Source organism: Carcharhinus amblyrhynchos, chromosome 13 (genome assembly GCF_965287045.1).
Source record: "Carcharhinus amblyrhynchos chromosome 13, sCarAmb.v2.hapA, whole genome shotgun sequence".
NCBI lineage: Eukaryota > Metazoa > Chordata > Chondrichthyes > Carcharhiniformes > Carcharhinidae > Carcharhinus > Carcharhinus amblyrhynchos.
In genome coordinates, this window is record NC_137336.1 from 61871879 (window position 1) to 61899472 (window position 27594).

General features: G+C 45.0%; 1 protein-coding gene across 1 annotated transcript in view; it reads left to right on the plus strand.

Moving 5' to 3' along the window:
• Positions 1-24328, plus strand: part of LOC145351302 (regulator of G-protein signaling 14-like) — a 97264-nt gene extending 72936 nt beyond the window's left edge. The window contains exons 11-15 of the mRNA XM_080200927.1: positions 3013-3139; positions 6067-6170; positions 6315-6387; positions 19788-19926; positions 23977-24328. Coding sequence (XP_080057053.1) covers positions 3013-3139; positions 6067-6170; positions 6315-6387; positions 19788-19926; positions 23977-24284 — 751 coding nt within the window. The 3' untranslated portion in view covers positions 24285-24328. The remainder of the gene's footprint in view (positions 1-3012; positions 3140-6066; positions 6171-6314; positions 6388-19787; positions 19927-23976) is intronic.
• The last annotated feature ends 3266 nt before the right edge of the window (positions 24329-27594 follow it).

Here is a 27594-nt window from a genome sequence, read left to right on the forward strand (position 1 = left end):
TGGGACACGGTAACCGTAGCCCAAATTTCCTTGATCAAAAGTTCCATATTCCTTAGCTTCCCTCTGTCACAGATATGGTTCTCTTCACCACAAATCTTAATTAAAAACTAACACAAAATATGCATTCCAAATCAAATTTGTAAATGAAATCATGCCTTTGTCATGCCAAATGAAGCAAATCAACCTTAAATTTTACCTTAATGTTTGTCTTCCCTGTGCCTTTGCCTCTCCTATAGTGTTCCAATGCTATTTTATTATGATTGAAACATGCCTTATTGTGAGGCTGCTGATTTGCAATGGAGGAGACTGCAGATGGTCCTGCAGGGTGCCATGGCACAGTTCCAAGCAAAGAAGCACCACCTTGGCATTTGTGGCAGTAGGCTGGGCTGGCTGACTGACAGGCTAGTTAAACAAGGACGCTGGCCAAGTGGCAGATGTAGGATTGCAAATGCTGTCATTGCTGAGAGAGGACAGCAGGGTAATTGGCAACATGGAATCACCACTGCTCCTTCGGGACAGGGTCTCAGCAATCCGAGTAATCCTGTGCAAGACAGATTGTAAAACCCTACAAGCCCCGTTATACACTATAACCTGCAACCAAAGATGCAGCAATCTGAGCTTACAAGATAGCATTCTGAACTTCCGCAGTTACACTAGGACTTTTGGCGGAAGCTACTTATACTGGAATGGAACTGCAGTATCGTCTATCAGAAACCCTGGCATAGTTGAACCCACAAGTGTGTTGACAGAGTTGGCCACATTGCCAAAACAGATAGGCTCCAACATCTGTGTAAAGTTCTTTGCCAATTTGCTGCCAGTGTCCTCCTCATTTGAGTGGCACTATGGTTAGCACTACTGCCTCGCATCTCCAGGGACCTGGGTTCAATACGAGGGTAGGAAGAAGCGAGCAATGCAGGAATCCTCCTAGAATCGGGCACTCTCAAACTAATGCGTTCAACATTGGGCAGCACGATGGCACAGTGGTTAGCACTGCTGCCTCACAGTGCCAGGGACCCGAGTTCAATTCCCGTCTTGGGTTATTGCCTGTGTGCAGTTTGCACATTGCCGCCATGTCTACGTGGATTTCCTCCGGGGGCTCTCGTTTCCTCCCACAATCCAAAGATGTGTGGGTTAGGTTGATTGGCCATGCTAAATTGCCCCCTAGTGTCCTGGGATGAGTAGGTTAGAGGGATTATTGGAGTAAGTATATGGGGTTGCAAGGATAGGACTTAGGTGGGATTGTTGATGATGCAGATTCAATAAGTCGAATGGCCTCTTTCTGTACTTTAGGGTTTCTATAATCCGAATGATAGACAATGAATGAAGGCTATTTAGCAGATTTCACACCACCGTTTTGGTGTGTACAATGTTCATCAGCCATTTTTTATTGCCTAGTACGCCACTTGTCCTTACTGGAGACCTCTGTTGTGTAGCTCACATGTGACCTCAGCTTCCAGAGATCTGGCACCTACACTATTCTTGTCCCTTGAAAAATTCTGCCTCACCCTTCCTTCTTCCAAAGTTCTCTCAAATCATGGACCATCTCGTTAGATTGAAGAATCAGTCATGTCACATCTGTTGTAAGGTTCTTGGGAAGAAACAATAATGTCCAGCAAAATGCCTTCAGAATCAAGACTACATGAATGGTTAAACGCATGGATTCCTTTATTTTCTAAGCCGCTTTGCATGTCATAAAGAAAATAATGGTGGACTTGCATTTATATTCACCCTTCTCAGTTGCAATGTCCTTTACAGTCAATGAAGTACTTTTTTAAATGTAGTCACTGTTTTAATGGAGGAAATGTGACTGCTAATTTTCACCCAGCAACAGTGCGGTAATGACCAATTAACCTTTTTTATAATGATGTTGATTGAGAGGTAAACATCGGCCAGAATGTCAGAGAAAGCTGCCCTACTCTTCATTGAATAAATGGGTTTTCTGCAACCATCCAAGAGCATAGCCTCAGTCCAGGCTCTTATCTGAAAGGGAGAGGTAGCTCTGACAGCTGGTACCCATTTTAGAGGGTGAAAGCACATTGATGTGCTTAAGACTCGGAGTGAGATTTAGAATCACAGAATCCATACATTGCAGAGGGAGGCCATTTGGCCAAATAAGTCTGCACCAACCACAATCCCATCTAGCCCTTATCCCCATAACTAAGTATTTACCCAGCTAGTCCCCCTGACATTAAGTGGCAATTTAGCATGGCCAATCAACTTAACCTGCACAACTTTGGACTGTGGGATAAAACCAGAGGACCCAGAGGAAACCCACACAGACATGGGGAGAATGAGCAAACCCCACACAGACAGTGACCCAAGCTGGGAATGGAACCCAAATCCCTGGTGCTGTGAGGCAGTGGTGCTAACCATTGTGTCACAGTGCCACCCAACTTTGAACCTGCAACTTTCAGACCCAGAGGCAAAACAGCTTCCAACTGATTTGATTTGATTTTTGATTTTGATTTATTATTGTCACATGTATTAACATACAGTGAAAAGTATTATTTCTTGTGCGCTATACAGACAAAGCATACTGTTGATAGGGAAGGAAATGAGAGCATGCAGAATGTAGTGTCACAGTCATAGCTAGGGTGTAGAGAAAGATAATGCAAGGTAAGTCCATTCAGAAGTCTGACAGCAGCACGGAAGAAGCTGTTCTTGAGTTGGTTGGCACATGACCTCAGACTTTTGTATGTTTTTCCCAACGGAAGAAGGTGGAAGAGAGGATGTCCGGGGGCGTGGCGTCCTTAATTATACTGGCTGCTTTGCCGAGGCAGTGGGAAGTGTAGACAGAGTCAATGGACAGCTGATTTGCACGTTGGTTTGTGATGAGGATGTAGTGCCTCTTCCCTGACACTGGGAGTTGAGATTGGTGAATTTGCTCACCGGTTTGTTTTCCAAACAGTGGTGAAAGGGAAGTAATGTTAAACCTTGACTTCGGAGTGGGGGGTAGTTTGCTGGCTGTTGACTTTCACACGTTCACCATCTTTCACTCTGATTCCTTTTCAGGTTGGAACTCGTTCCAGTAAATCGGAAACTTTGGGTGACGGCTAAACCTGCCAAAACCGTGTCTGAGGCTTTGGAGCCATTTCTGATCAAATACAACTTAAAAACCGAGGAGGTGGAGGCGAGAATTGTACGTATTAACACAATTAAATGAAAGAACTTCATCTCTGTAGAGCCTTTCATACGTCCTCGGGACATCCAACAGCGCTTCTCTGCTCGTGAATTATTTTTAAAAAGTAGTCAATACAGGAAACGTGGTGGCCAATCTGCTCACAGCAAGATCCCACAAACACCAATGAAGTAAAGATTCGGTGTTGATTGAAAGAGAAATATTGTTTAAGAAATTGAGGGGGGCTTCCTTTCTTTGAATGGTATCAGACGATCTCTTATTTCCAATTGAAAGGGCAGAAGAACCTTGGTTTAGCATGCCATCAGAAAGGCACAACTGACAGTGCAGACATCCCTCAGTATAGCTCTCGAGTATCTACCTTGATTATCATAGAAAGAAATCATAGAAACCCTACAGTACAGAAGGAGGCCATTTGACCCATTGAGTCTGCACCGACCACAATACCACCCAGGCCCTACCCCCATATCCCTACTCATTTACCCACTAACCCCTCTAACCTACACATCTCAGGATACTAGGGGGCAATTTTAGCATGACCAATCAACCTAACCCACACATCTTTGGACTGTGGGAGGAAACCAGAGTACCTGGAGGAGACCCATGCAGACATGAGGAGAATGTGCAAACTCCAAACAGACAGTGACCCAAGCCGGGAATTGAACCCAGGTCTCTGGAGCTGTGAAGCAGCAGTGCAAGCCACTGTGCTACCGTGCCAACGCCCAATTATGTGGTCAAGTTGCTGAGTTGGCTCCGATTCTGATTCAGTGGGATGATTACAGGCATTGAACACAAAAGACGTTTAAACCACTGGGAAAGAGGTGCTTTAGAAGCTGAAGCCCTTTATCTTTGCAGCCTTCATATTAATCTATCCTCTTGGCAGGTATTCCTCCTCAAACACTTTCACAGAGAATCATAGAATCCTACAGTGCAGAAGGAGGCCATTTGGCCCATCAAGTCAGCAACAACGACAATTTCACCCAAGCCCTATCCCCATAACCCCATGCATTTACCCTAGCTAATCCCCCCTGACACTAAGTGATAGTTTGGCATGGTGAATTCACCCAACCCGTGCATCTTTGGACTGTGGGAAGAAACCTGAGCAACAAAGGAAACCCAAGCAGACACAGGGAGAACATGCAGACGCCACACAGACAGTCACCCAAGGCTTGAATTGAATCCAGGTCCCTGGCCTTGTGAGGCAGCCCAGTGCTAACCACTATGCCATCGTGCAGACCATGTGCCACCATTGTTCACTTTGAAGACTGCCATCCTGCAGTGCCACTCTATGTGGAACCAATCAGTCAGTGGAGGAACTAAAATTGCTGTTTTACTTATGCTGTACATGGTTGACAATGATAAATGAAAAACAACTACATTTAGGACAACTACCTATGCACTAACATACTGTTAGCTTCCAAGCTCCAACTTGTATACTAACTTCACCAGTTTGCTGGTTACTTATTGAAAATTTGAACATTTAGAACAATGACTGACAGGAAAAGACAATTTCTATCCAGCCTGAGTCATTCAGTTAGATAATTTATTAGTGTCACAAGTAGGCTCATATTAACACTGCAATGAAGTTACCATGAAAATCCCCTCGTGGACAAACTCTGGTACCTGTTCGAGTACACTGAGGAAAATTTAGCATGGCCAATGCACCGAACCAACATGACTTCCAGACTGTGGGAGGAAACCAGAGCACCCGCAGGAAACCCATGCAGACATGAGGAGAATGTGCAAAGTGCACACAGACAGTGACCCAACCTGGGAATCGAACCCAGGTCCTTGATGCTGTGAGGCAACAGTGTTAACCTCTGTACCACCATGCCGCCCCAATTGTTACACCTTGTGGCAGTAGCAGTGATCTGCCTGAGATCTGGTCCCTTGCTTTTGGTCCCTTGTCTCACGCACATTCCTCTTGCACAAAGGAGCCTTCCATTTTCAATTTCAGTGAGCCATGCGACTAGTGAAAATAATTTATGAGGCGGCTTCCCATTATCATCCTTGTGTTTACAGTTAAGAAAGAGCAAGACATCTTCCTGAAGGATTTCCCCTCCAACCCACTTCTGTCCCTTCAGATTCCAATTCTAACCCCCTCACCACCAGAAACTCACCCATTGGCCATTATTCATCACCCTGAGCATGGCCCCTAGACCTGGGTCAATGCCTGGACATACTCTTTTTCACCTTCTTCCGTCAGGAAAAAGATACAAATGTCTGAGGTCATTTACCAAACGACTCAAGAACAGCTTCTCCCTGCTCCCAACAGACTTTTGAATGGACCTATTACATATTATGCTGATCTTTCTCCACACCCTACTTTTAACTGCAACACTATACTCTGCACCCTCTCCTTTTCCCCATGTGCTCTGTGAACGGTATGCTTTGTCTGTATAGCGTGCAAGAAACAGTACTTCTCACTGTGTATTAATACACATGACAATAACTCAAATCAAATTAAAAGGGCAGAGTGACCAACACCTGAAGACCCAAACCACCTTGCTACCCTGTGGTGCCTTCACATGCTCCTTAGCCCCAGCTCTAACCATGCAATCACCTGGGAGGTGTCAACATCCAGGTTAAAAAAAACACAAGTTCATTTGGAAGAAAAATCTGGGAAGTTTCTCTTCCAACACACCCTCCACTCCTCCCACCCAACACCTAGGTGATGAAAACTAGTTGTGGAGATTATTCTGGGGCTGATATTTCTGTATGGATCCTACCTTCCCTAAGAGGTGACCTAGCCTGAAACATGTCCAGCTCCTGCACAACTCTTTAAAAGAAAGCCTCAAAATGTTCTCAATAAAACTGCAACATTCATTCAGATCCTCTTACAAAAGTGTTGTTGCCACTTGGTGGAGTAGTTTTAACCAAAGCAATTGGAATGGTCTGGTGAAAAACTACCTTTAATCTGTGTTATACAGAGTGGAGCGTCCCAGTCTTTGAAGTTGGATGTCACAGTATCCTGCCTGGAGAATCAGCGAGTGATCCTGGACAAGAAACCTGAGCAGGGTACGTCTGACGCAGGGTGCTTCCTCCCTTCGTTTTTTCTTATTCTTTCATAGAGTGTAAGCAAATCTGGCTGGAGCATCATTTATAGCCCATCCCTTATTGTTCTTTAGAAGATAGTGCTGAGGCGCTATCTTGACCTGCTGCATATCATCTATTTTAGGTTCACCCATTTTGCTGTTAGAGAGGGAGTTCCAGGATTCAGGCACTGTGAAGGAATTGTGATGTATTTCCAAGTCAGGGTGATGAGTGACTTGGAGGAGAACTTTCAGGTGATGGTGTTCCCATGCATCTGCTCCCATTGTCTTTCTAGAAGGTAGATTTAGAGAGTTTGGAAGGTACTGTCAAAGGAACCTTGATGAGATCCTGCCGTGTATCTTGTAGAGTTCGCACTGCTGTCACTGTGTGTCGGTAGTGGAAGGAGGAAATGTTTAGGTGGGGTGCTGATCAAGCCAGCTGCTTTGTCCTGGATGTTGTTAAGCCTTTCGGTTACAAAGCAGAAATCAGCCACTTGACCCCTTAGGTCTGCCCCATCTTTCAATTAGATCATGGCCGATCTTCTACATTCTTGATATCTTTAATAGCCAGAAACCAATCAATCTTGATGTTGAACATAATCAATGACTGAGCTTCCACAGAGTGCTGGGTTAAAGAATTCCAAAGATTCACCATTCTCTGACTAAAGAAATTCCTCCCATTTCAATCCTAGATAGCCTACCTCTTATTCTGAGATTGTGCACCCTGGTTCAAGATCTCTACCGCATCCCATCACCACTCCCCAGTACAGCCAGGGGAAACATCCTTTCTATGTCTAACCTGTAAGAATTTTGTATGCTTCAACGAGATCACCTCTGATTCTTCTGAACCCCCGCGAAAGTCTCCTCAATCTCTCCTTACTGAACAATCCCACCATCCCAAAAATCAGTGTGGTGAATCTTCATTGCACTCCCTCTGTGGGAAGTGTATCCTTCCTTGGATAAAGAGACCAAAGCTGTAGATAATACTCCTGGTATGGTCTCACCAAACCTTTATACAGCCATAGTAAGGCTTCTTTACCCCTGTACTCAGGATAACTAAAGGCTAACATGCCATTTTCATTCTTGTTTATTTAACCTGCATGTTCACGCTCTGTCATTTATGAACAAGGACATTCAGATCCCTTTGGTTGGCAACATTTCCCTGTCTCTCACCATTTAAGAAATGCTCTGAATTTCCACTTTACCTACCAAAGTGGATAACTTCACATTTATTCACATTATGTTCCACCTGCCAGAATTTTCTCCTCTCTCCTTTCCGGGGTGTAGACTCTTGCTTTGAGTTTTGCTTTTCAATGCTGCCTCCCCACACTTCAATATTGAAGCTTCACGCTTCAGAGGAAATGGGCGAGGTACTAAATGAGTATTTTGCGTCAGTATTCACCACAGAGAAGGACTTGGTGGATGATGAGTCTGGGAAAGGATGTGCACATGGTTTAAGTCATGTTGAGATCAAAAAGGAGGAGGTATTGGGGGTCTTGAGAAACATGAAGGTAGACAAGTCCCCAGGGCCTGATGGGATATACCCCAGAATACTGAGAGAGGCAAGGGAGGAAATTGCTGGGGCCTTGAGAAAAATCTTTGTATCCTCACTGGCTACAGGGGAGGTACGCTCAGTGTGAAGTATCACAACACCAGGTTAAAGTCCAACAAGTTTATTTGGTAGCACAAGGCACTAGCTTTTGGAGCACTGCCCCTTCATAAGTGAGAGGGAGTTCTGTTCACAAACAGGGCTTATAAAAACACAAACTCAATTTACAATTTAATGGTTGGAATGCAAATCTTTACAGGTAATCAAGCCTTAAAGATACCGACAGAGAGAGGGTTAAGTACAGGTTAAAGAGATGTGTATTGTCTCCAGCCAGGAAAGTTAGTGAGATTTTCTAAGCCCAGGCAAGTCGTGGAATTACAGATAGTGTGACATGAACCCAAGATCCCGGTTGAGGCCGTCCTCATGCGTATGGAATTTGGCTATCAGTCTCTGTTTAGTGACTCTGCGTTGTCGTGGATCATGAAGGCTGCCTTGGAGAACGCTTACTCAAAGATCAGAGGCTGAATGTCTATGACCGCTGAAGTGTTCCCCAACATGAAGAGAACACTGGTGATTGTCGAGCGGTGTTCATTCATCCGTTGTCGTAGCGTCTGCATGGTTTCTCCAATATACCATGCCTCAGGACATCCTTTCCTGCAATATATCAGGTAGACAACATTGGCCGAGTTGCAAGAGTATGTATCATGTACCTGGTGGATGGTGTTCTCACGTGAGCTGATGGCATCTGTATTGATGATCCGGCATGTCTTGCAGAGGTTGCTCTAGCAGGGTAGTATGCTGTCGTGGCCATGTTCTCCTGAAGGCTGGATAGTTTGCTGCGGACAATGGTCTGTTTGAGGTTGTACAGTTGTTTGAAGGATGGTCTCAACTGGGATCTTGGGTTCATGTCACACTATCTGTTACCCCCGCGACTTGCCTGGGCTTGCAAAATCTCACTAAACTTCCTGGCTGGAGACAATACACATCTCTTTAACCTGTGCTTAACCCTCTCTCCACTCACATTGACTGCACCTTCAAGACTTGATTACCTGTAAAGTCTTGCATTCCAACAATTATTTTGTAAATTGAGTTTGTGTCTTTATATGCCCTATTTGTGAACAAAACTCCCACTCACCTGATGAAGGGGCAACACTCCAAAAGCTAGTGGCTTGCGCTACCAAATAAACTTGTTGGACTTTAACCTGGTGTTGTGAGACTTCTTACTGTGTTTAACCAAGTCCAACGCCAGCATCTCCACAGTACAGGCGAGGTCCCAGAGAACTGGAGAAGAGCCAATGTTGTTCCTTTGTTTAAGAAAAGTAGCAAGAATAATCCAAGTAATTACAGGCCAGTGAGCTTTGCATCAGTGGTAGGGAAATTATTGGAGAGGATTCTTCGAGACAGGATTTACTCCCATTTGGAAATAAGTGGACGTGTTAGTGAGAGGCAACATGGTTTTGTGAAGGGGAGGTTGTGCCTCAGAAACTTAATTGAGTTTTTTGAGGAAATGCTGAAAGTGATTGATGAGGGGAGGGCAGTGAATGTTGTTGAACATAAGAACATAAGAACATAAGAAATAGGAGCAGGAGTAGGCCATCTAGCCCTTCGAGCCTGCCCCGCCATTCAATAAGATCATGGCTGATCTGTCGTGGCTCAGTTCCACTTTCCCGCCCTCTCCCCATAACCCTTAATCCCCTCTCTTATCAAGAACCCATCAACCTGCTTCTTAAAAATATTTAGCGAGGCAGCCTCCACCACTTCAACGGGCAGAGAATTCCAGAGATTCACCACCCTTTGAGTGAAGAAGTTCCTCCTCAACTCCGTTCTAAACCGCCTCCCCTTTATCTTGAGGCTGTGCCCCCTAGTCCTACTGTCTTTTTTGAGCGGGAAGAGTCTCTCCACCTCTATCCTATCCATCCCATTCATCATCTTATACGTCTCAATGAGATCTCCCCTCATTCTTCTAAACTCTAACGAGTACAAGCCTAGTTTATTCAGCCTCTCCTCATAGCTCAATCCCCTCAACTCCGGTATCAGCCTAGTAAACCTCCTTTGCACTCCCTCCAGGGCCAAAATATCCTTGCGTAAGTACGGCGCCCAAAACTGCACACAGTACTCCAGCTGCGGCCTCACCAATGCCCTATACAGCTGCAGCAAGACCTCCCTACTTTTATATTCAATCCCCCTCGCTATGAAGGCCAGCATCCCATTCGCCTTCCTGACCACCTGCTGCACCTGCAAGCTGGGTTTTTGCGACTCATGCACAAGGACCCCGAGGTCCCTCTGCACCGTCGCCTGCTGCAGTTTTTCGCCACGTAAGTAATAGTCCTTCCTACCATTCTTCCTACCAAAGTGGACCACCTCACACTTGCCAACATTAAATTCCATTTGCCATTTCCTGGCCCATTCGCCCAGCCTATCTAGATCCTTCTGCAGACTCTCCACACCCTCCGCACAATTTGCCTTTCCCCCAATCTTGGTGTCATCAGCAAATTTCGACACCCTGCACTCGGTTCCCTCCTCCAGATCATCTATATAAATGGTAAATAGCTGAGGCCCCAGCACCGACCCCTGGGGCACCCCACTAGTCACCAACCGCCAATCCGAATAGCACCCATTGACCCCCACTCTCTGCCTCCTATTTGACAACCAATCCTCTATCCACGCTAACACCCTACCCCCAACTCCATGTCCCCTGACCTTCTGCAATAACCTCTTGTGAGGTACCTTGTCAAACGCCTTCTGAAAATCCAGAAAGACCACATCCACCGGCTCTCCTCTATCCACTGCCCTAGACACATCCTCATAGAACTCCAGTAAATTTGTCAGACACGACTTCCCTTTAATGAAACCGTGTTGCGTCTGCCCTATCAAGCAATTCCCTTCAAGATGCCTCGCAATTTCCTCCTTAATGACGGATTCCAACATTTTACCTACCACAGACGTTAAACTAACCGGCCTATAATTCCCTGCCTTTTGCCTGGCACCCTTCTTAAACAACGGCGTAACATTAGCCGTTTTCCAATCTTCCGGCACTTCCCCGGAATCCAGCGACGTCTGGAAAATAACCACCAAGGCATCCACTATAACCTCCGCCATTTCTTTCAGAACCCTCGGATGCATTCCATCCGGTCCTGGGGACTTGTCCACAATCAGCCCCTCCAGTCTGTCGAGCACCACCTCTCTAGTAACAGTAATGTCATTAAGACCCTCCAGTCCTACCACCTTTCCATCGCTAACACCCGGCAAATTATTCACGTCCTCCTCCGTGAAGACAGAAACAAAAAAGTTATTCAATACCTTAGCCATATCCCCATCCCCTACCACTAGGTCCCCTTTCTCATCCTCTAAAGGACCAACGTTCACCCTAGCCAGCCTCTTCCTTTTTATATATTTATAAAAACTCTTGCTATCCTTTTTTATATTAAGCGCTAGCCCAGCTTCATAGCTTCTCCTACCCTCCTTTATCAACTTCTTTGTCAATCTTTGTTGACATTTAAACCTTTCCCAATCCTCTTCTCGCCCACTGCTCTTAGCTACTCTAAATTCCTCCGCTTTTAATTTAACACTTTCCTTCACCTCCTTCGTTATCCACGGCTTATTACCTCTCCTCCTACTGTCCTTTTTGACCATCGGAATAAATTTCTGCTGAGCACCAAGAAAGATCTCCTTAAAGATCCTCCACTGCTCCTCAGCAGACCTACCTTCCAACGCGCTCCCCCAGTCCACATTCGCCAATTCTTCTCTCATCCTACCATACTCCCCTCTATTCAAACAAAGGACGCGTGTCCGGGAACCCACTTTCTCCTCCTCCATCTGCAACAGAAACTCCACCATGCAATGATCACTCTCTCCAAGAGGATCCTTCACCGCAAGGTCCCTAATTCTACCCGCCTCATTACATAGCACCAGATCCAAGATAGCTCGCTCCCTCGTCGGCTCCAACACACACTGCTCAAGGAAATTATCCCGGCAGCATTCCAAGAACTCCTCCTCGAGCCCACCTCGTCCAACATGGGTCGACCAATCAATATGCAGATTGAAATCTCCCATAACTACTGCCGTCCCATTCCTGCACGCCGCACTTATTTGCGTGTTAACAGCCCGCCCCACCTCCAGATCATTATTCGGGGGCGCCATGGACTTCAGTAAGGCCTTTGACAAGGTGCCTCATGGCAGACTGGTCCAGAAGGTGAAATCACGTGGGATCAGAGGTGAGCTGGCAAGATGGATACAAAACTGGCTTGGTCAAAGGAGACAAAGGGTAGCAGTGGAAGGGTACATTTCTGAATAGACAGCTGTGACAAGTGGTGTTCCTCAGGGATCAGTGCTGGGACCTTTGCTATTTGTAATATATATAAAGGATTTGGAGGAAAATGTAACTGGTTTGATTAGTAAGTTTGCAAATGACACAGAGGTTGGTGGATTTGCGGATAGCGATGAGGACCATCAGAGGATACTGCAGGATATAGATCAATTGGAGACTTGGGCAGAGATATGACAGATTGAATTTAATCCAGACTAATGTGAGGTAATGCATTTTAGAAGATCTAATACAGATAGGAAATATACAGTAAATGGCAGAACCCCTAAGAGTATTGATAGGCAAAGGGATCTGGGTGTACAGGTACACAGGTCACTGAAAATGGCAATGCAGGTGAAGAAGCTAGTCAAGAAAGCATACAGCATGTTTGTCTTCATCAGCCGGGATATTGAGTTTAAAAATTGGCAAGTCATGTTGCAGCTTTGTAGAACCTTAGTTAGGTTGCACTTGGAATATAGTGTTCAATTCTGGTTGCCACACTACCAGAAGGATGTGGAGGCTTTGGAGACGGTACAGAAAAGATTTACCAGGATGTTGCCTGGTATGGAGGGCATTTATTATGAGGAGAGGTTGGAGAAACTTGGTTTGTTCTCATTGAAACGGCGGAGGTTGAGGGGAGACCTGATGGAAGTTACAAGATTACGAGAGGCATGGACAGAGTGGATAGTCAGAAGCTTTTTCCCAGGGTGGAAGAGTCAATTACTAGGGGACATTACTAGAGTCAGTTACTAGTAGGTTTCGTCTGGGTGCTCCGGCTTCCTACCACACCGCAAAGATGTGCAAGCTAGGTTGTTTGGCCATGTTAAATTGCACCTCAGCGTCAGGGCGATTACGAGGGTAAGTATGTGGGTTACGGGGTAGGACCTGGGTGGGATTGTGGTCAGTGCAGGCTGGATGGACCAAATGGCCTCCTTCTGCACTGCAGCTTCTATGACCTTATGACTTCTTAAGGTGCAAGGGGCAAGGTTTAAAGGAGATGTACGAGACAGATTTTTTACACAGAGAGTGGTGAGTGCCTGGAACTTGTTGCTGGGGGAGGTAGTGGAAACGGATACGGTAGTTACTTTTAAGGGTTGTCTTGACAAGTACATGAATAGAATGGGAATAGAGGGATATGGTCCCCAGAAGGGCAGGAGGTCTTAGTTAAGTTGGGCAGCATGGTCGGTGCAGGCTTAGAGGGCCGGATGGCCTTTTCCTGTGATGTAATGTTCTTTGTTCTTGATACCATGTGATATGCATCCATTAAAAAAATGACTCTCTTATTATTGGTTTGCAAGCCTCGGGAGTGACTGAGGAAGTGGCTTTCGGAGGATAAGCCTCCTTGTCTATTCTGTGTAGATTAGCATATTAACAACAATCTATGTCCGAAGAGGCATTGTATAATGTGTCGTCCTCAGGGTGCAAACCATCTGATTAAAGTTTATTTCTTAGTGTCACAAGTAGGCTTACATTAACACTGCAATGAATTTACTGTGAAAATTCCCTAGTCGCCACACTCCGGCACCTGTTCAGGTATACTGAGGGAGAAGTTAGTATTGCCAGTGCACCTAACCAGCATGTCTTTCAAACTGTGGGAGGAAACCAGAGCACCCAGAGGAAACCTACGCAGACATGGGGAGAACATGTAGACTCCACACAGTGATCCAAGCCGGGAATCGAACCCTGGTGTTGTGAGACAGCAGTGCTAACCATTGTGCCTCTGTGACACCCTAAATCTATTAAGGCACCACTGAGATCAGATTATCAAGCTGAAAATTGATCAAATTTACTCCCCCCCTGTCTTGCCTGCCTCCACCATCACCTCGTCCTCAAGTCCTTACCCATGCCCTTAACTCTCTCATGTGCAGCATTGTATCATTCTCAACTATCAGGCAAAGTAGGTGGCCCCCTGTCAAAGTCAGCAAGGACTCAAAATATCCCTATGCCTGATGGGATAGCAGGTTGATGGGCAGCTCACTCTAGCCAAAGTATAGTATACAGTATTCTTGACTTGGATTGTCCTTTCTCACATTGCCCACTGACTTATGTTGAAGCCTCTTCTGGAGTGAAGGGGTTAACCCTTTCATCCCCCTTCACAGTTGCAACTCCCCATACTCCCCAATTCACCACTGGCAAGCAATCTCTGAACAGCTCACTTGGCATGAACCATGCAAAATTGAATTAAATATATACTTATTTAGTTTCAAATTCTTTTTTTTTCATTAAAGGGCTGAAATCCCTGAAAATTGTATAGTTGTAGTTCAGATTAAGGTAGTATTATGCCAACCAGGATTAGATTTAAATTACTTTAATGTCCCAGCCATTGACTTCAATCCAGCTTTTAACTCTTATCTCTTTTTGAACATGCCTAACTACAACATTTTTTGTATGTTCAACAAAACAACAAATCCCAGTTGGACACACAATATATACAAGTCACTGATTAATATTCATTCATTTGCAAACCAATATTTGTGAGCAACCTGATTGATTTGGCATGTGTACGTTTGGGAGATGTGCCTGATTATTCCTCCTGGACTTCAGCATTTCACTGTGATGCTAACCCTTTCTCTCATCCTGTTCAATGAGGTTGAATTTATATAGCGGCAGTCGTGATCTCAAATCCTTCTTAAATACACTCAGTGACTTGACCTCGATGGTGTGCAGAGGTAGAGAATTCCACAGATTCACCACTCTCTGAGAGAAGACCTTTCTCCTCATCTCAGTCATAAATGGTGTACCCCTTATCCTGAGACTGTGACCTCGTCATTCTAGATGCAACCTTCCACCTCCCCTCTCAGCCCCCTCTTCCTCCCCTCTCCCCACCCCACCACCAGAGGAAACAACATCTCGACATCCAACCTGTCCAGCCTTGTTTGAATTTTATATGAGATGAACTCCAGTCAATACAGGTTCTGTCGAACCAGCCTCTCCTCATACGGCAATCCTATCATCCTAGGAATCTGTTTGGGATTATACACAGAAAGCAGGGAACCCGTAGTTAATTCTCTGTCCCTGAGCCTAGGGTACTGAGATCCATCAGCACAAGAAAACAGTTGCCTAGCTGAGGTCAGGTCAGTGCAGCTAAATGTTTGGAACCTCTGTGGTCTATAGAGATGCTTCCAGACGGGTCAGTGCGCTAACTAACTGAGGCATAGAGGTCATTGTGCTCTGCATTTAAGAAACAATGCACATCTTTCTGTGACTCAAATAGCAGGCTGGTGAGCTGCTTCTTATTGTGTGTGAGTCACCAGATAGCAGCAGTAAATGCTAAACAACCAATTGTAAATAGGGTTCCCACGGAGCTGACCTTTTACTGGCCAGATTCAATCACATCAAAGTTTTCTGTGGCTGTATTAACTTGTCGCATTCAGCTATTGAATTCTTTTTTATCGCCTATTTCTTCCCAGAGCCTTAATCCATTTAGGTTTCAGTGAGTTTTAGTCCAGGATTTGATGCGGTGGGGATTCATCTTGTGCATGACTAAATTATAAACTGTAAATTCAGGACTGATCTTATGTTGGCTGTCGCTGCAAACTGTGCCTTTATTTTTTGCAGTGATTGACATGGCTGCATGGTGGGTTCTAAGTACAAACTACTGTGATCTTAAAAAGCATTTCTTCATTTATTGTTCTCTCAGATAGTAGGCGCTGGTAAAGATCAATGGCTGTAGCAGAGTGCTGGAGGTTTATGTAGGATATGTGAAGAGGATGGGGTTCCCTGTCAATGTGCAGTAAAGTCTTGTGGTTCACAATCTGCTTTTTCCACTGTAGCCCCAGGAGCCTTTTTCAAATGTTGCCATATTTGATAAATCTTTCTTACCCTCTCTAAATTCTACAAGAAACCATTCACAACTCCTTTCGTTCCACCTTGTGATTCTTGTCCCAGTATTACCACCTTTTAATCATTTAATCACTCCTTCTCTCCTCAAACCTTTTTCCTCTGCTGACCACTTAGGCAGGGAAAAGTCATACCCTACCCACTTTCATTCGCCACTGTAGAAAATATATCAGAATTAATGGCAACTTATGGAAACTATAAATGAGAGGTATGGACAGAATGGATAGTCAGTCTTTATCCCAGTGTAGAAATGTCAATTACAAGTGGAAACAGCTTTAAGATAAAAAGGGGGAGGGGGGGGAAGTTTAATGGAGATGTGAGAGGCAAGTCTTTACCACAGAAGGTGATAAGTGTCTGAAATGCCTGCCAGAAGAGGTGGTAGTAGCAGATACAATAGCAACATTGAAGACACAACTTGACAAATACATGAATAGACAGGGATTAGAGGGATATGGACCGTGTAGAGCCAAAAGGTCTTTAATTTAGAAAGGTGTTATGTATTGCTGCAGACTTGGTGGGCTGAAGGGCTGTTTCTGTGCTGTACATTTCTTTGTTCTAAATGTAATAAATATATATGCATTTAATTTTTTTATTAATGATATAATCATGCTACTAGTTCACTGAAAAGACAAGAGTATAGACATGATTATTATAAACATTAATACCATTAGAAAACACATTTGTTTGAAACATTTTCAAATGTATTATAAAGTTATCACAATTATCTTGTTCTAAGTTTATCTTACATGTGCAGTAATCAAAGAAAATCAATAATAACATAAATCTTGCTTATAAATCTACATTGTTGCTGCAATCTGCAACTCACACCACACACAGGGGAGCTGGTCTGGTTGTGTGATGTCACACAAGCATTGGGGATGAGGGTTCTGATCCGTTCTTTTGCATGGCAAGAAGTCTGACAACACCAGGTTTAAGCCTGACTGATTTATTTGATAGTAAACTCACAAACTTTCGAGGTTCCCCTCTTCGTCAGGTGAATGCCATGCCTCAGCCATGGCATTATGGGACACCTGTGCTGCATGGGCCACATTTTAAGAATGAATGCTCTACTCTTACATCACGCAAACCAGCCTCCCATTCATTGACTCTGTCTACACTTCCCGTTGCCTTAGCAAAGCGGCCAGCATAATTAAGGACCCCATGCACCCCAGACATTCTCTCTTCCACCTTCTTCCTTCGGGAAAAAGATACAAAAGCCTGAGGTCATGTACCAACCACCTCAAGGACAGCTTCTTCCCTTCAGACCATTGAATGGACTTACCTTGCATTAAGTTGATCATTCTCTGCACCCTAGCTATGACTGTAACACTACATTCTGCACTGTCTTGTTTCCTTCTCTATGAATGATATGTTTTGTCAGTGTTGCGCGTCCCCCACTTTGTTTCTAGCTCTAAATTTGTTTAAAATTTCTTCACTTCCAACACTTTCCCATTCTAATTAATGGTCAATGACCTAAAACATTAACGGCTTCACTTCCTGTATATGTCCAGCCGTCTTGAGTCTTTTCCAGTTTTTTGCAGTTTAGTTTCATATCTCTCAAGTTATCTTCTTGGAACAAAAACTTACGCAAACAGATGAACAAGGAGCAGGAGTAGACCATTCAGCCCCTCATACCTATCCCACCATTTAATAAGATCATAGCTGATATTATGGTAGCCTCAAATCTGCATCCTGCCTACCCCCAATAACTTAAGATCCCATTGCTAACTAAGAACCTATCCACCACTGGCTTAAAAATATTCAAACATTCAGGGAGAGAGTTGCAGTAACTCAGGATCCTCTCACAGAATATACTGTTGCCTCATCTCCATTTTAAATGGGCAACCCTTTATTTTTAACAGTGACTCCTATTTCTAGATTTCCCCACAAGAGGAAACATCCTCTTTACATCTACCCTGTGAAGACCCCTCAGGATCTTAAGTTTTAATTACATCACCTCTTATTCTTCTACACTCTTGTGGATACAAGCCAAACTTATCCAACCTTTCCCCATAAGTCAACCCACCCATTTCATGTATTTGTCTTGTAAGCATTCTCTGAATCGCTTCCAACTTTCACTTTTGTCCCCCACATTAAACAATGGTCTCTTGATTCTGTCTGATCCTATTGTAAATATAGTTATATTCATTGGCAAGAAGGCTATCAGAGAATGTGTTAAACACTTCAAGTTGCTTTGAATTGAACAGCAATGATAGGGCAAAATGACAAAGGTTAAAAAGAGTTGAATTTAGGATTGATATCTGGATGTACTTTACGCAAAGAAATGTCAACACATAGATTGGACTCTAGGTTAGGTCATGGTGGTGAAAACCTTGGGAGCATTAGAGGACAAATTGAATGTTGTGGTGGAAGGTCCTACCAGCTGCACTGACTCACAAATGGATTGAGAAGCTTACCTTATCCATAAAAATACCATCAACTGCAAAGCAGCCATAGTAAGAAACAACCAGTATCTTGCTGGGTGCTTTCTAACCATTAGCTTTGTTTCCATTGTTCACAGGTGGACAAGAGAAGAAGAGTTCCAGCCAATCGCCCACATGCCTTGTGAGTACAGCAGAATCTTCCTTCCTCAAATGAGCCGCCATTAAAGGCACCTTTGCATTAGGAATGAGTGCCCTGCTCCAAACACACCATTTTTCGAATATCTGTTTGAACGACAGTTGCAGACCACAACAGCTTGCATTTATGTAGCACCTTTAACAAATTGAAACACCCCATAGCATTGCAATGGAGGGTTATTAAACATCTGGCAGCATAAAACATAAATAAATATTAGCACAGGTAACTCAAATTGTGATCAATGAGGTGGCTTTTGAGGAACTTAAGGAAATGGTTTTTCAGCCACAGGGTTTCAGCTGGTGCGGGGGAGGGGTGGTTCTGGAACTCACCAAGTGCAAGGGGCAGATGTCGGAATTCTCCGGCCTTGCCTGCAGGTGGGATTTTCCAGTTCCGCTGCAATGAATGGAATTTTGACTGAACTCCAAATTCTCAATTCTTGCTAGCAGCGGTGGTGGGGTGTACAAAATCAAAGAATTCTAGCTAGAAATGCTCAACTCATTTAAAAGATGTCTGGATAAGCAGCTCAAGAGCTAGAACCCACAGGACTACAGACCCAATACTGGGAAGTGGGATTTGGCTAGGTGGCTTGTTTTTCACCTAGCACAGACAGGATGGATCAAATGGCCTCGTTCTACATCATAAACTCTCTATGCTTCTATGATTCAACACTGTGAATGGCTTAAAGGAAATGAGGGAGTTAGAGAAATGTAGAAGCTTGGAGTGGAAATTCTATAGCTCAAGGTTCAGGTAGTTGGAACTGCCAGTAACAAAGTGAAAAGGGTGTTCGAGAGATTAGAATGGCAAAAGTGCCAGTATATTGGAGGTTCCAAAAATAGAGGGGGGCGGGGGGTGGGATTTTCCTGCCTGCCTGGGAATCGTAGCGGGTGGGGAGGATGGACCATGCAAAGGCCTGTTGACCTCAGGTGGGATTTCCTGGTTTTGGGGTGAGCGCAGCCAGAAAATCCTGCCCAAGGAGAGGTGAGACTATGAAGGGGCTTGAAAATAAGGATGAGACTTTTACAATTGAGTTGTCGCCTTTGTCAGCTTAGTGAGTAACAAGATTGATAGGTGAATGGGACCTGGTGTGAGTAAGGATTGGCAGCAGAGTTTGGGAGGGACTTAAGTTTTACAGTCAATGGGAGAATGGCAAGAGGAATTGGTATTGTAGCATTATGATCAATCCAAACTCTGTATGCCACTCTCTACTTGGAATACAGGGACACTGAATCTATCCTCCCCCCCCACCCCCAAATGATATTGGAGCTGAAGCAGTAGTTTGGGAGGGTCAAGGGGGTAAAGTATATTAGATCAAAGGTACATTGATTTCTTCAAATGTCTCATCCACAGAAGCAGCAGGAGTCTTCCACACGCTTACAGGAAACCTTGGAGAGTCCCTCCCACTCATTGCAGACGTCAAAGAGAAATCGTGTTAAAGGAAAATATGAAGGGAGGAAGGATGTATACCGCAAGACTTATGATGTGGAAGGTAAAGCAGACTAATAGGAATTAGTTACTTGTGATAAGAATACTTGCCAGTTCCCTACACCTTAAGGGACAAGAGTGGTAAAGGGAGAAACAAAGTGGGTTTGAAAGGGGGAGGAATGGAGTGGTTTCAGCCATGCAGAGGATTATGAGTACTCTCTGGGTCTGTACTCTTTCGAGTTTAGAAGGATGAAGGGGAATATCACAGCTATACTGCAGGAGGACACTTCAAAGGACTCATACAGCGAGGCAATATGGGTAGAGCTCAAGAAGACGATGGGTGTAGTCACAATGTTGGGGGTTTACAGGCCACCCAATAGCCAGCAGGAGACAGAGAAACGGATATGTAGGCAGATTTTGGCAAGGTGTAAAAGTAACAGGATTGTTACGGTGGGAGATTTTAACTTCCCCTATATTGACTGGGACTCACTTAGTGCTAGGGGCGTGGATGGGGCAGAGTTTGTAAGATGCATCCAGGAGGGCTTCTTGAAACAGTATGTAGACAGTTCAACTACAGAAGGGGCCATACTGGACCTGGTTTTGGGGAATGAGCTCGGCCAGATGGTTGATGTTTCAGTAGGGAGCAGTTTGGGAACCGTGACCACAATTCAGGAAGCTTTAAGTTACTGATGGATAAAGATAAATGTAGTCCTCAAGTGAAGAGGCTAAATTGGGTGAAGGCTAATTACAACAATATCAGGCAGGAACTAATGAATGTAGATTGGGGGCAGGTGTTTGAGGGCAAATCAACATCTGGCATGTGGGAGACTTTCAAGTGTAAGTTGATAAAGATGCGGGAACGACATATTCCTGTAAGGACAAAGGATAAGAATGGCAAGTTTTGGGAACCTTGGATAGAGATATTGTGAGCCTAGTCAAAGAGAAAAAGGAAGCATTTGTCAAAGCTAGGAGGCTGGGAGCACATAAAGCAAGTGTGGAATACAAGAAAAGTAGAAAGAAAGTTTAAGCAAGGAGTAAGGAGGGCTAAAAGGGGTTACAAATAGTCATTGGCCAGCAGGATTAAGAAAAATCCCAAGGCTTTTTATACATATATAAAGAGCAAGGGGGTAGCCAGGGAGAGGATTGTCTCACTCAAGGACTTTGGAGGGAATCTATGCGTGGAGCCCGAGGAAATGGGTAAGGTATTAAATGAGTACTTTGTGTCAGTATTCACCACAGAGAAGGACTTAGTGGGTGATGAGTCTGGGAAAGGATGTGTAGATAGTTTGAATCATGTTAAGATCAAAAAGGAGGAGGTATTGGGGTTCTTGAGAAACATGAAGGTAGAGAAGTCCCCAGGGCCTGATGGGATATACCCCAGAATACTGAAAGAAGCAAGGGAGGAAATTGCTGGGGCTTTGAGAGAATCTTTGTATCCTCACTGGCTACAGGGGAGGTACCAGAAGATTGGATAATAGCTATTGTTGTTCCTTTGTTTCAGAAAGGTAGCCAGAATAATCCAGGTAACTACTGTCTGGTCAGCCTTACATCAGTAGTAGGGAAATTATTGGAGAGGATTCTTAGAGACAAATTTATTCCTACTTGGAAATAAGTGGACATATTAGCAAGAGGCAACATGGTTTTGTGAAGGGGAGGTCATGTCTCACTAATTTGATTGGGTTTTTCGAGGAAGTGACGAAGATGGCTGATGGGGGTAGGGCAGTGGATGTTGTCTAATGGACTTCAGTAAGGCCTTTGACAAGGTCCCTCATGGCAGACTGGTGCAGAAGGTGAAGTAGCGTGGGATCAGAGGTGAGCTGGTATTTGGATACAGAACTGTCAGAGAAGACAGAAGATAGCACTGGAAGGGTGCATTTCTGAATGGAGGGCTATGACAAGTGGCATTCCTCAGGGATCAGTGCTGGACCGTTGCTACTTGTAAGATATATCAAGGATTTGGGGGAAAATGTAACTGGTTTGATTAGTAAGTTTGCGAACAACACAAGAGGTTAGTGGAGTTGCAGGTAGAGATGAGGACCATCAGAGGATACAGCAAGATATAGATCGGTTGGAGACTTGGGCGGAGAGATGGCAGATGGAGTTTAATCCAGCCAAATGTGAGGTAATGCATTTTGGAAGATCGAATACAAAATAGGAAATATACAATAAATGGCAGAACCCTTAAGAGTACTGATAGGCAGAGGGATCTGGATATACAGGTGCACAGGTTACTGAAAGTGGCAACGCAGGTGAAGAAGGTAGTCAAAAAGGCATACGGCATGCTTGCCTTAATCAGCCAGGACGTTGAGTTTAAGAATTGTCATGTCATGTTGCAGCTTTATAGAACTTTAGGCTGAACTTGGAATATAGTGTTCAATTCTTGTTGCCACACTACCAAAAGGATGTGAAGGCTTTGGAGACAGTACAGAAAAGATTTACCAGGATGTTGCTTGGTATGGAGGGCCTTAGCTATGAGGAGAGGCCGGAGAAACTTTGTTTGTTCTCACTGGAATGTCAGTGGTTGAGGGGCGACCTAATAGAAGTCTACAAGATTATGAGAGGCATGGACAGAGTGGATAGACAGAAACTTTTTCCCAGGGTGGAAGAGTCAATTACTAGAAGGCATAGCTTTAAGGTGCAAGGGGCAAGGTTTAAAGGAGATGTATGAGGCAAGTTTTTTTACACAGAAAGTAGTGGCTGCCTGGAACTTGCTGCTGGGGGAGGTAGTGGAAGGGGATACAATGGTGACTCTTAAAGAGCCATCTTGACAAATACATGAATAGGATAGGAATAGAGGGATACAGTCCCCAGAAGGGTAGGGGGTTTTATTTAAGTCAGGCAGCATGGTTGGTGCACGTTTGGAGGGCCGAAGGGCCTGTCCCTGTGCTGTAATTTTCTTTGTTCTTTGTTCGTTGATGAAGGGGGATTTTATTGGCACTTATAGGATACTGCAAGGCCTGGATAGAGCAGACGTGGAGAAGATGTTTCCATTAGTAGAAAAAACTAGAACCAGAGGGCACAATCTCAGACTAAAGGAACGATCCTTTAAAACAGAGATGAGGAGGAATTTCATCAGCCAGAGAGTGGTGAATCTGTGTAGGCCAGGTCACTGAGTGTCTTAAAGACAGAGATAGATAGGTTCTTGATTAATAAGGAGATGACGGGCTATGGGGAAGCGGCAGGAGAATGGGCATGAGAAAAATATTAGCCATGATTGAATGGCAGGGCAGACTCGATAGGCTGAATGGCCTAATTCTGCTCCTATGTCTTATGATCTTATGTAGCTACTATTATTGACCAATTGCCAGGAGGATTTATGAGTCAGTTGATCAATGGTGGAACATAGGAGATGGGGGATGGTGGGAAGGGAGTGTGGTGGTGGAAGGGGGGTAGGGGGGGAACAGGCCATGTGATGCAATCTCTTGGATTACAATCCAATCCAACTAGCTTTGACAAGCTAAGGTCAAAGGACAACAGGGGAGTGTAGAGGACTGGACAACAGCTGGTGGAGCACAGAGAGAGAAGGAGGGTCTTTGAGAATTGTCAGATCAACTGGTGCAAATACTGTGAACTTGAGCTGCACTTGCCAAAAGCTCTGATGATCAAAACAATGAACTGTTTTGGTGATTGCCCCTTTAAGGGCAACACAGCAGAATAAGGGTCACATAGCCTGTGCGACCATCTAGGCCTATGGAATCAACCCATGGGTTCTTAGGCAGAGAGACATTTTGAGAGATAGCTACAGTCTTGGGGCCGATGTACAATTCTTATTAATAAATATATTGAGTGGGATTTTACAGCCTTTCAAATCTGTAAAATCCTGCCCGAAGTTAACAGATCCTGCCTGCTCAGATTCTCATGGCAGGCAGGATGGTAAAATTCCGGCCATTGTGTTTTCACTAATGGGGTCTGTGAAAGTGCATTTTTACAAGTCAGCAGGCCTTATGCGCGGCAGTTGTGGAAATGCCCCTGTTAAACTCTGTAGCCCCTTGGATGAAGCAGCTCTGATCAAATGCTCTTGACTCACCTTCAGGAAGGGAGGGAATCAGAGGTGGAGGTAGTCACCTGTACACCAGTGCCACAATGTAACTGCAGTCTTGCCCTTCCTTTGCAGCACTGTTTGAGATGCTGTCAAAGGCACAGAGCTGCCGTGCTGACGATCAGCGAGGCCTCCTGAAGAAGGAAGACTTGGTGCTTCCAGACTTTCTGCAGCTTCCTGAGGAACTGGCTGGCATCAGTCTTCAGCCGTCCGAGTCGGACACGAGGACAGAGAAAGGCTCAGGAAAAGGTACGACTGAGAGTGGGAAGATCCCGGGAGTTCTGAATGAAGAGCCAGCTCCGAATAACTCCACCTCGCAGGACACACAGCAGGAAGCTTCAACAGAGGGGAAGAGTCTGAACTCCCATGTGGCCTTTCAGTAATGGGCGAAACAGTTTAGTCATGGCCTACAGAGCCGGAAGGCCAACTTTGAGCAGCTTCTCCAACTCTTCCTGTTTCCCCATGATGGGAGCAGGGAGCCGAGCTCAACAGGAGAGGAATTCCCAATCCCCGGTGAATTCCAATCCACCAACACTGCCAATTCCTTTGGCAAAATGCCTGCTGATAATGCTCCTGTGGTGGCGGGACTCCATTTCCTTTCCGATGGGCTGAATGGCCTCCTTTTGCGCTGTATGACTCTATGAACTCTAGGTTTCTAGGCACTTTACAGAACCCGAGCTGTGAAAGAAATAATATTAAAATCTAAGAAATATTGGGAGTCTCAGGATTGCAATGGCAGAAAAGACCACCGTTTATGAAGGACCCTCCTTTTCATGATTTCTCTCCATTCTAATATCCCGCTAATGCTGCTGAGTGCAATGAACCTGAATTAGTTGAACTCCAAGGAGGACCACGCTCGGATTTTACTTTGAAGCCATTTGGAGAAATGTGCCCTTGATCAGGAAGGCAGACTTAAACTGAGAGGCACTGGATCAAAGATGTGACTGGCCGGTCCTAATTTGTACTGTTTCCTGGATATTTCTAAAGTGACCTCAGTGGGCACGTTTATCCACTCTCGAATTTGTTTACATTTATCTATTGTTCTTAGTGTTGTGTGTCTTTGCATATTCTTTTTCCAGTGCATCTAAAGACTGTGGGACTCAGGAAATTTCAATGAATGTCCGCATCCGAGTCAGGATATGTACACAGGGTATGGGACACCATGTCAGTGAACCAGGCATTGACTTGCAATCAGTGATTTGGGGGATGTAGAATCGTTATGCGACAACCTGCAGTTTAGTGTGGTAGAAAACACACATGGGGGGAATTTCCCCATCCGTCCGCCTCAGGTAGAAGGCAATGGGACAGACCATACAAAGATCCATTGACTTTGGACAGGATTATACAGTTTTAGGGCAAGCGTGGCTGGACAATGCTGTCCACAGAGTCCATATGCAGTGAAAAAGTTTCTGTGTGGATCTGATCCAGTGGCTACAAAATAATGCCACTGCCCTCACAGAAAGGCTAGCTTGTTTCACTATTTCAGCAGCCTGTGACTATAAGTGGCCTTTCTGCATCCCTGATGTAAACGGTTGGTTCCATATTCACAACTTCATTCCCAAGTCACAACCAGATGGCCATCTTTTCAGTAAATGTTGTCTATCAGCATCTGTCAAACCTGAGATATAACCTGTGTCAATCTTACTGTTAGTGTGGCTTTCTGAGAGGATTTTCAGGGGCAATGTGTCAATATCGTGTGGCTGGTTTTGGGGCTGGCTGCTCATGTCAGCTCTGTGGTACAAATGACTGGACTTTGCTGATGACACAAAGCTATATGCATATCAGGAAGGTCAATGGTTAGCTCATTCCAACTGACTCACAATGCAACTGCTTGTTACACCTGTGGAACACAAGGCAGAAGAAAGAAACAGACAAGGCTATTGGAATTACCCTTCACAAATCAAAACTTTTGATAAAAATGTGGTTGTGAGCGTTAAATATAGAAGCTTTTGTTTAAACATGCAATGAGGAGTGGCCACAGCTGTGGATAAATCTGTGTCTCTATGGGTGCGTGCATGTATAAGTGCACATATGTATGCATGTGTGTGTATGCGTGTCTGTGTTCACCTGTGCATGTGTGCATGTGTTTGTATGTTGTTGTTGTGTGTGCCTACACATTTCTCCATGTATGCATATATGTGTATGCGTGTGTGTGTGTTCATGTGTGCATGCATGTGCACATGTATGTACACATGGGTTATTGTGTTGTGCCTGTTCCTGTGTGCATATGTGTATGTTTGCAGGTGTGTATGTGTGTGTGCACATGTATTTGCATGGTGTTGCTGTGTACGTGTGGAGCCCTGAGTGTCTACCCATGTGTGCATGTTGCTTTGTGTGTGTGTCCATGGTTGTCTGTGAGCACGTATGTTATATCGTGTGCCTGTGAATGTGGTTGTGAATGTGAGGGTGATTTTCACAGCCTGCTGCACTGCTGGGATATATCAACGGAGTTTGGTTGGCAGGCTTTCCGTTGGGTGCTCAGGCCTCTATGCATCCCCCAGCCAAAGATTTCTAAAGACATCAGCCCCACATTGGAAATCTGATTGCAGCAGGGAAATCTTCATTTTCATTTTATTATCAGATCCTGGACTGAAGTCTCCGGGCCTGCTGACATCTCCCCTCATCATTGGGAGTGGTTCATTCCGTTGGGTTTTGCAACTGCTCCTCACTAACAGGAAACAGGAATCTGACTCCGATGGAGAGAACAGAGGCCATTGAGGCCCACCAGGGGTAAGGGGAGGGTGACCCTTGGGCAGTGACAGCCTGGCATCATGGCACTGCCCAAGAGGCAAACTGGCAATACCCAAGGGGCACATTGGCACTATCCGCTGTGAATGGAGCAGTGCCAAAGACATAATGCCAGGTGTGAGGCCTATTGGGTAGGCAATTGGTAGGGGTGTGTGGGTCCCATTGCCCCACTGCACTGGAATTGGAGGCGCAGGGAGGGAGGACAATAATTGGGGCTGGTCATCTGGGTGCGGGAAGTGGGGGGGGTGGTCAGGACTCTTGAGGGGAGTGGTGGGTGGGAGAGGGTGGGACTGTCAGGAGAGGGAGTTGGCTGCTGGTGGGGATCAGGGAGATCAGGGCTGGCCGAAGGAAGAATATTGGTGCTTGCCCAGGGACGTCTGGGAGACGAGCGATCAGGGTGGCTGGGGGTGGGGGGTGAGCAATGGGTTGTTGAGGAGCTGGTCAACAATTGGGAAGGTCAGTGATCGGGAGAGCGGCAATGCAGGGCCATTGAGCATGCACCGACCTTGGCGCTGACAGGTCAGCGCATGTGGCCCACTCAGTGCTGTGCTGCCAGCCTCTTGGGTGGGAATAGGCCCTGCCCCAGTTTTTCAGAGGGAATCCCGCTACAGCAATCTGTAATGCACAGTGTCAGAGATTCATTCTGGAAATCCCGCTAAAAAAATCAACGGGAATTACTCTCGTTTTCATGTGTTTGGGGACTTTGAATTTTTTGGGGAGAATCCCGGCCTGTGTGTTTCTGAATACATCTGTAATTTTGTGTGCTCATGTGGTTGTTGTCGATATGTTAGTACTTATTTGTATGTGTGTGCTCGTGAGTGTGCTTTTTGAGTGTGCTTTTTTGAGTGAGTGTGTATTGGTGTGAGTGTCTGTGGTTGTGAGTGTGCGGTTGTGTGTGTGTTTCTGAGTCTTGCGAATGTGTGTTGATGTGAATGTGCATTGGTG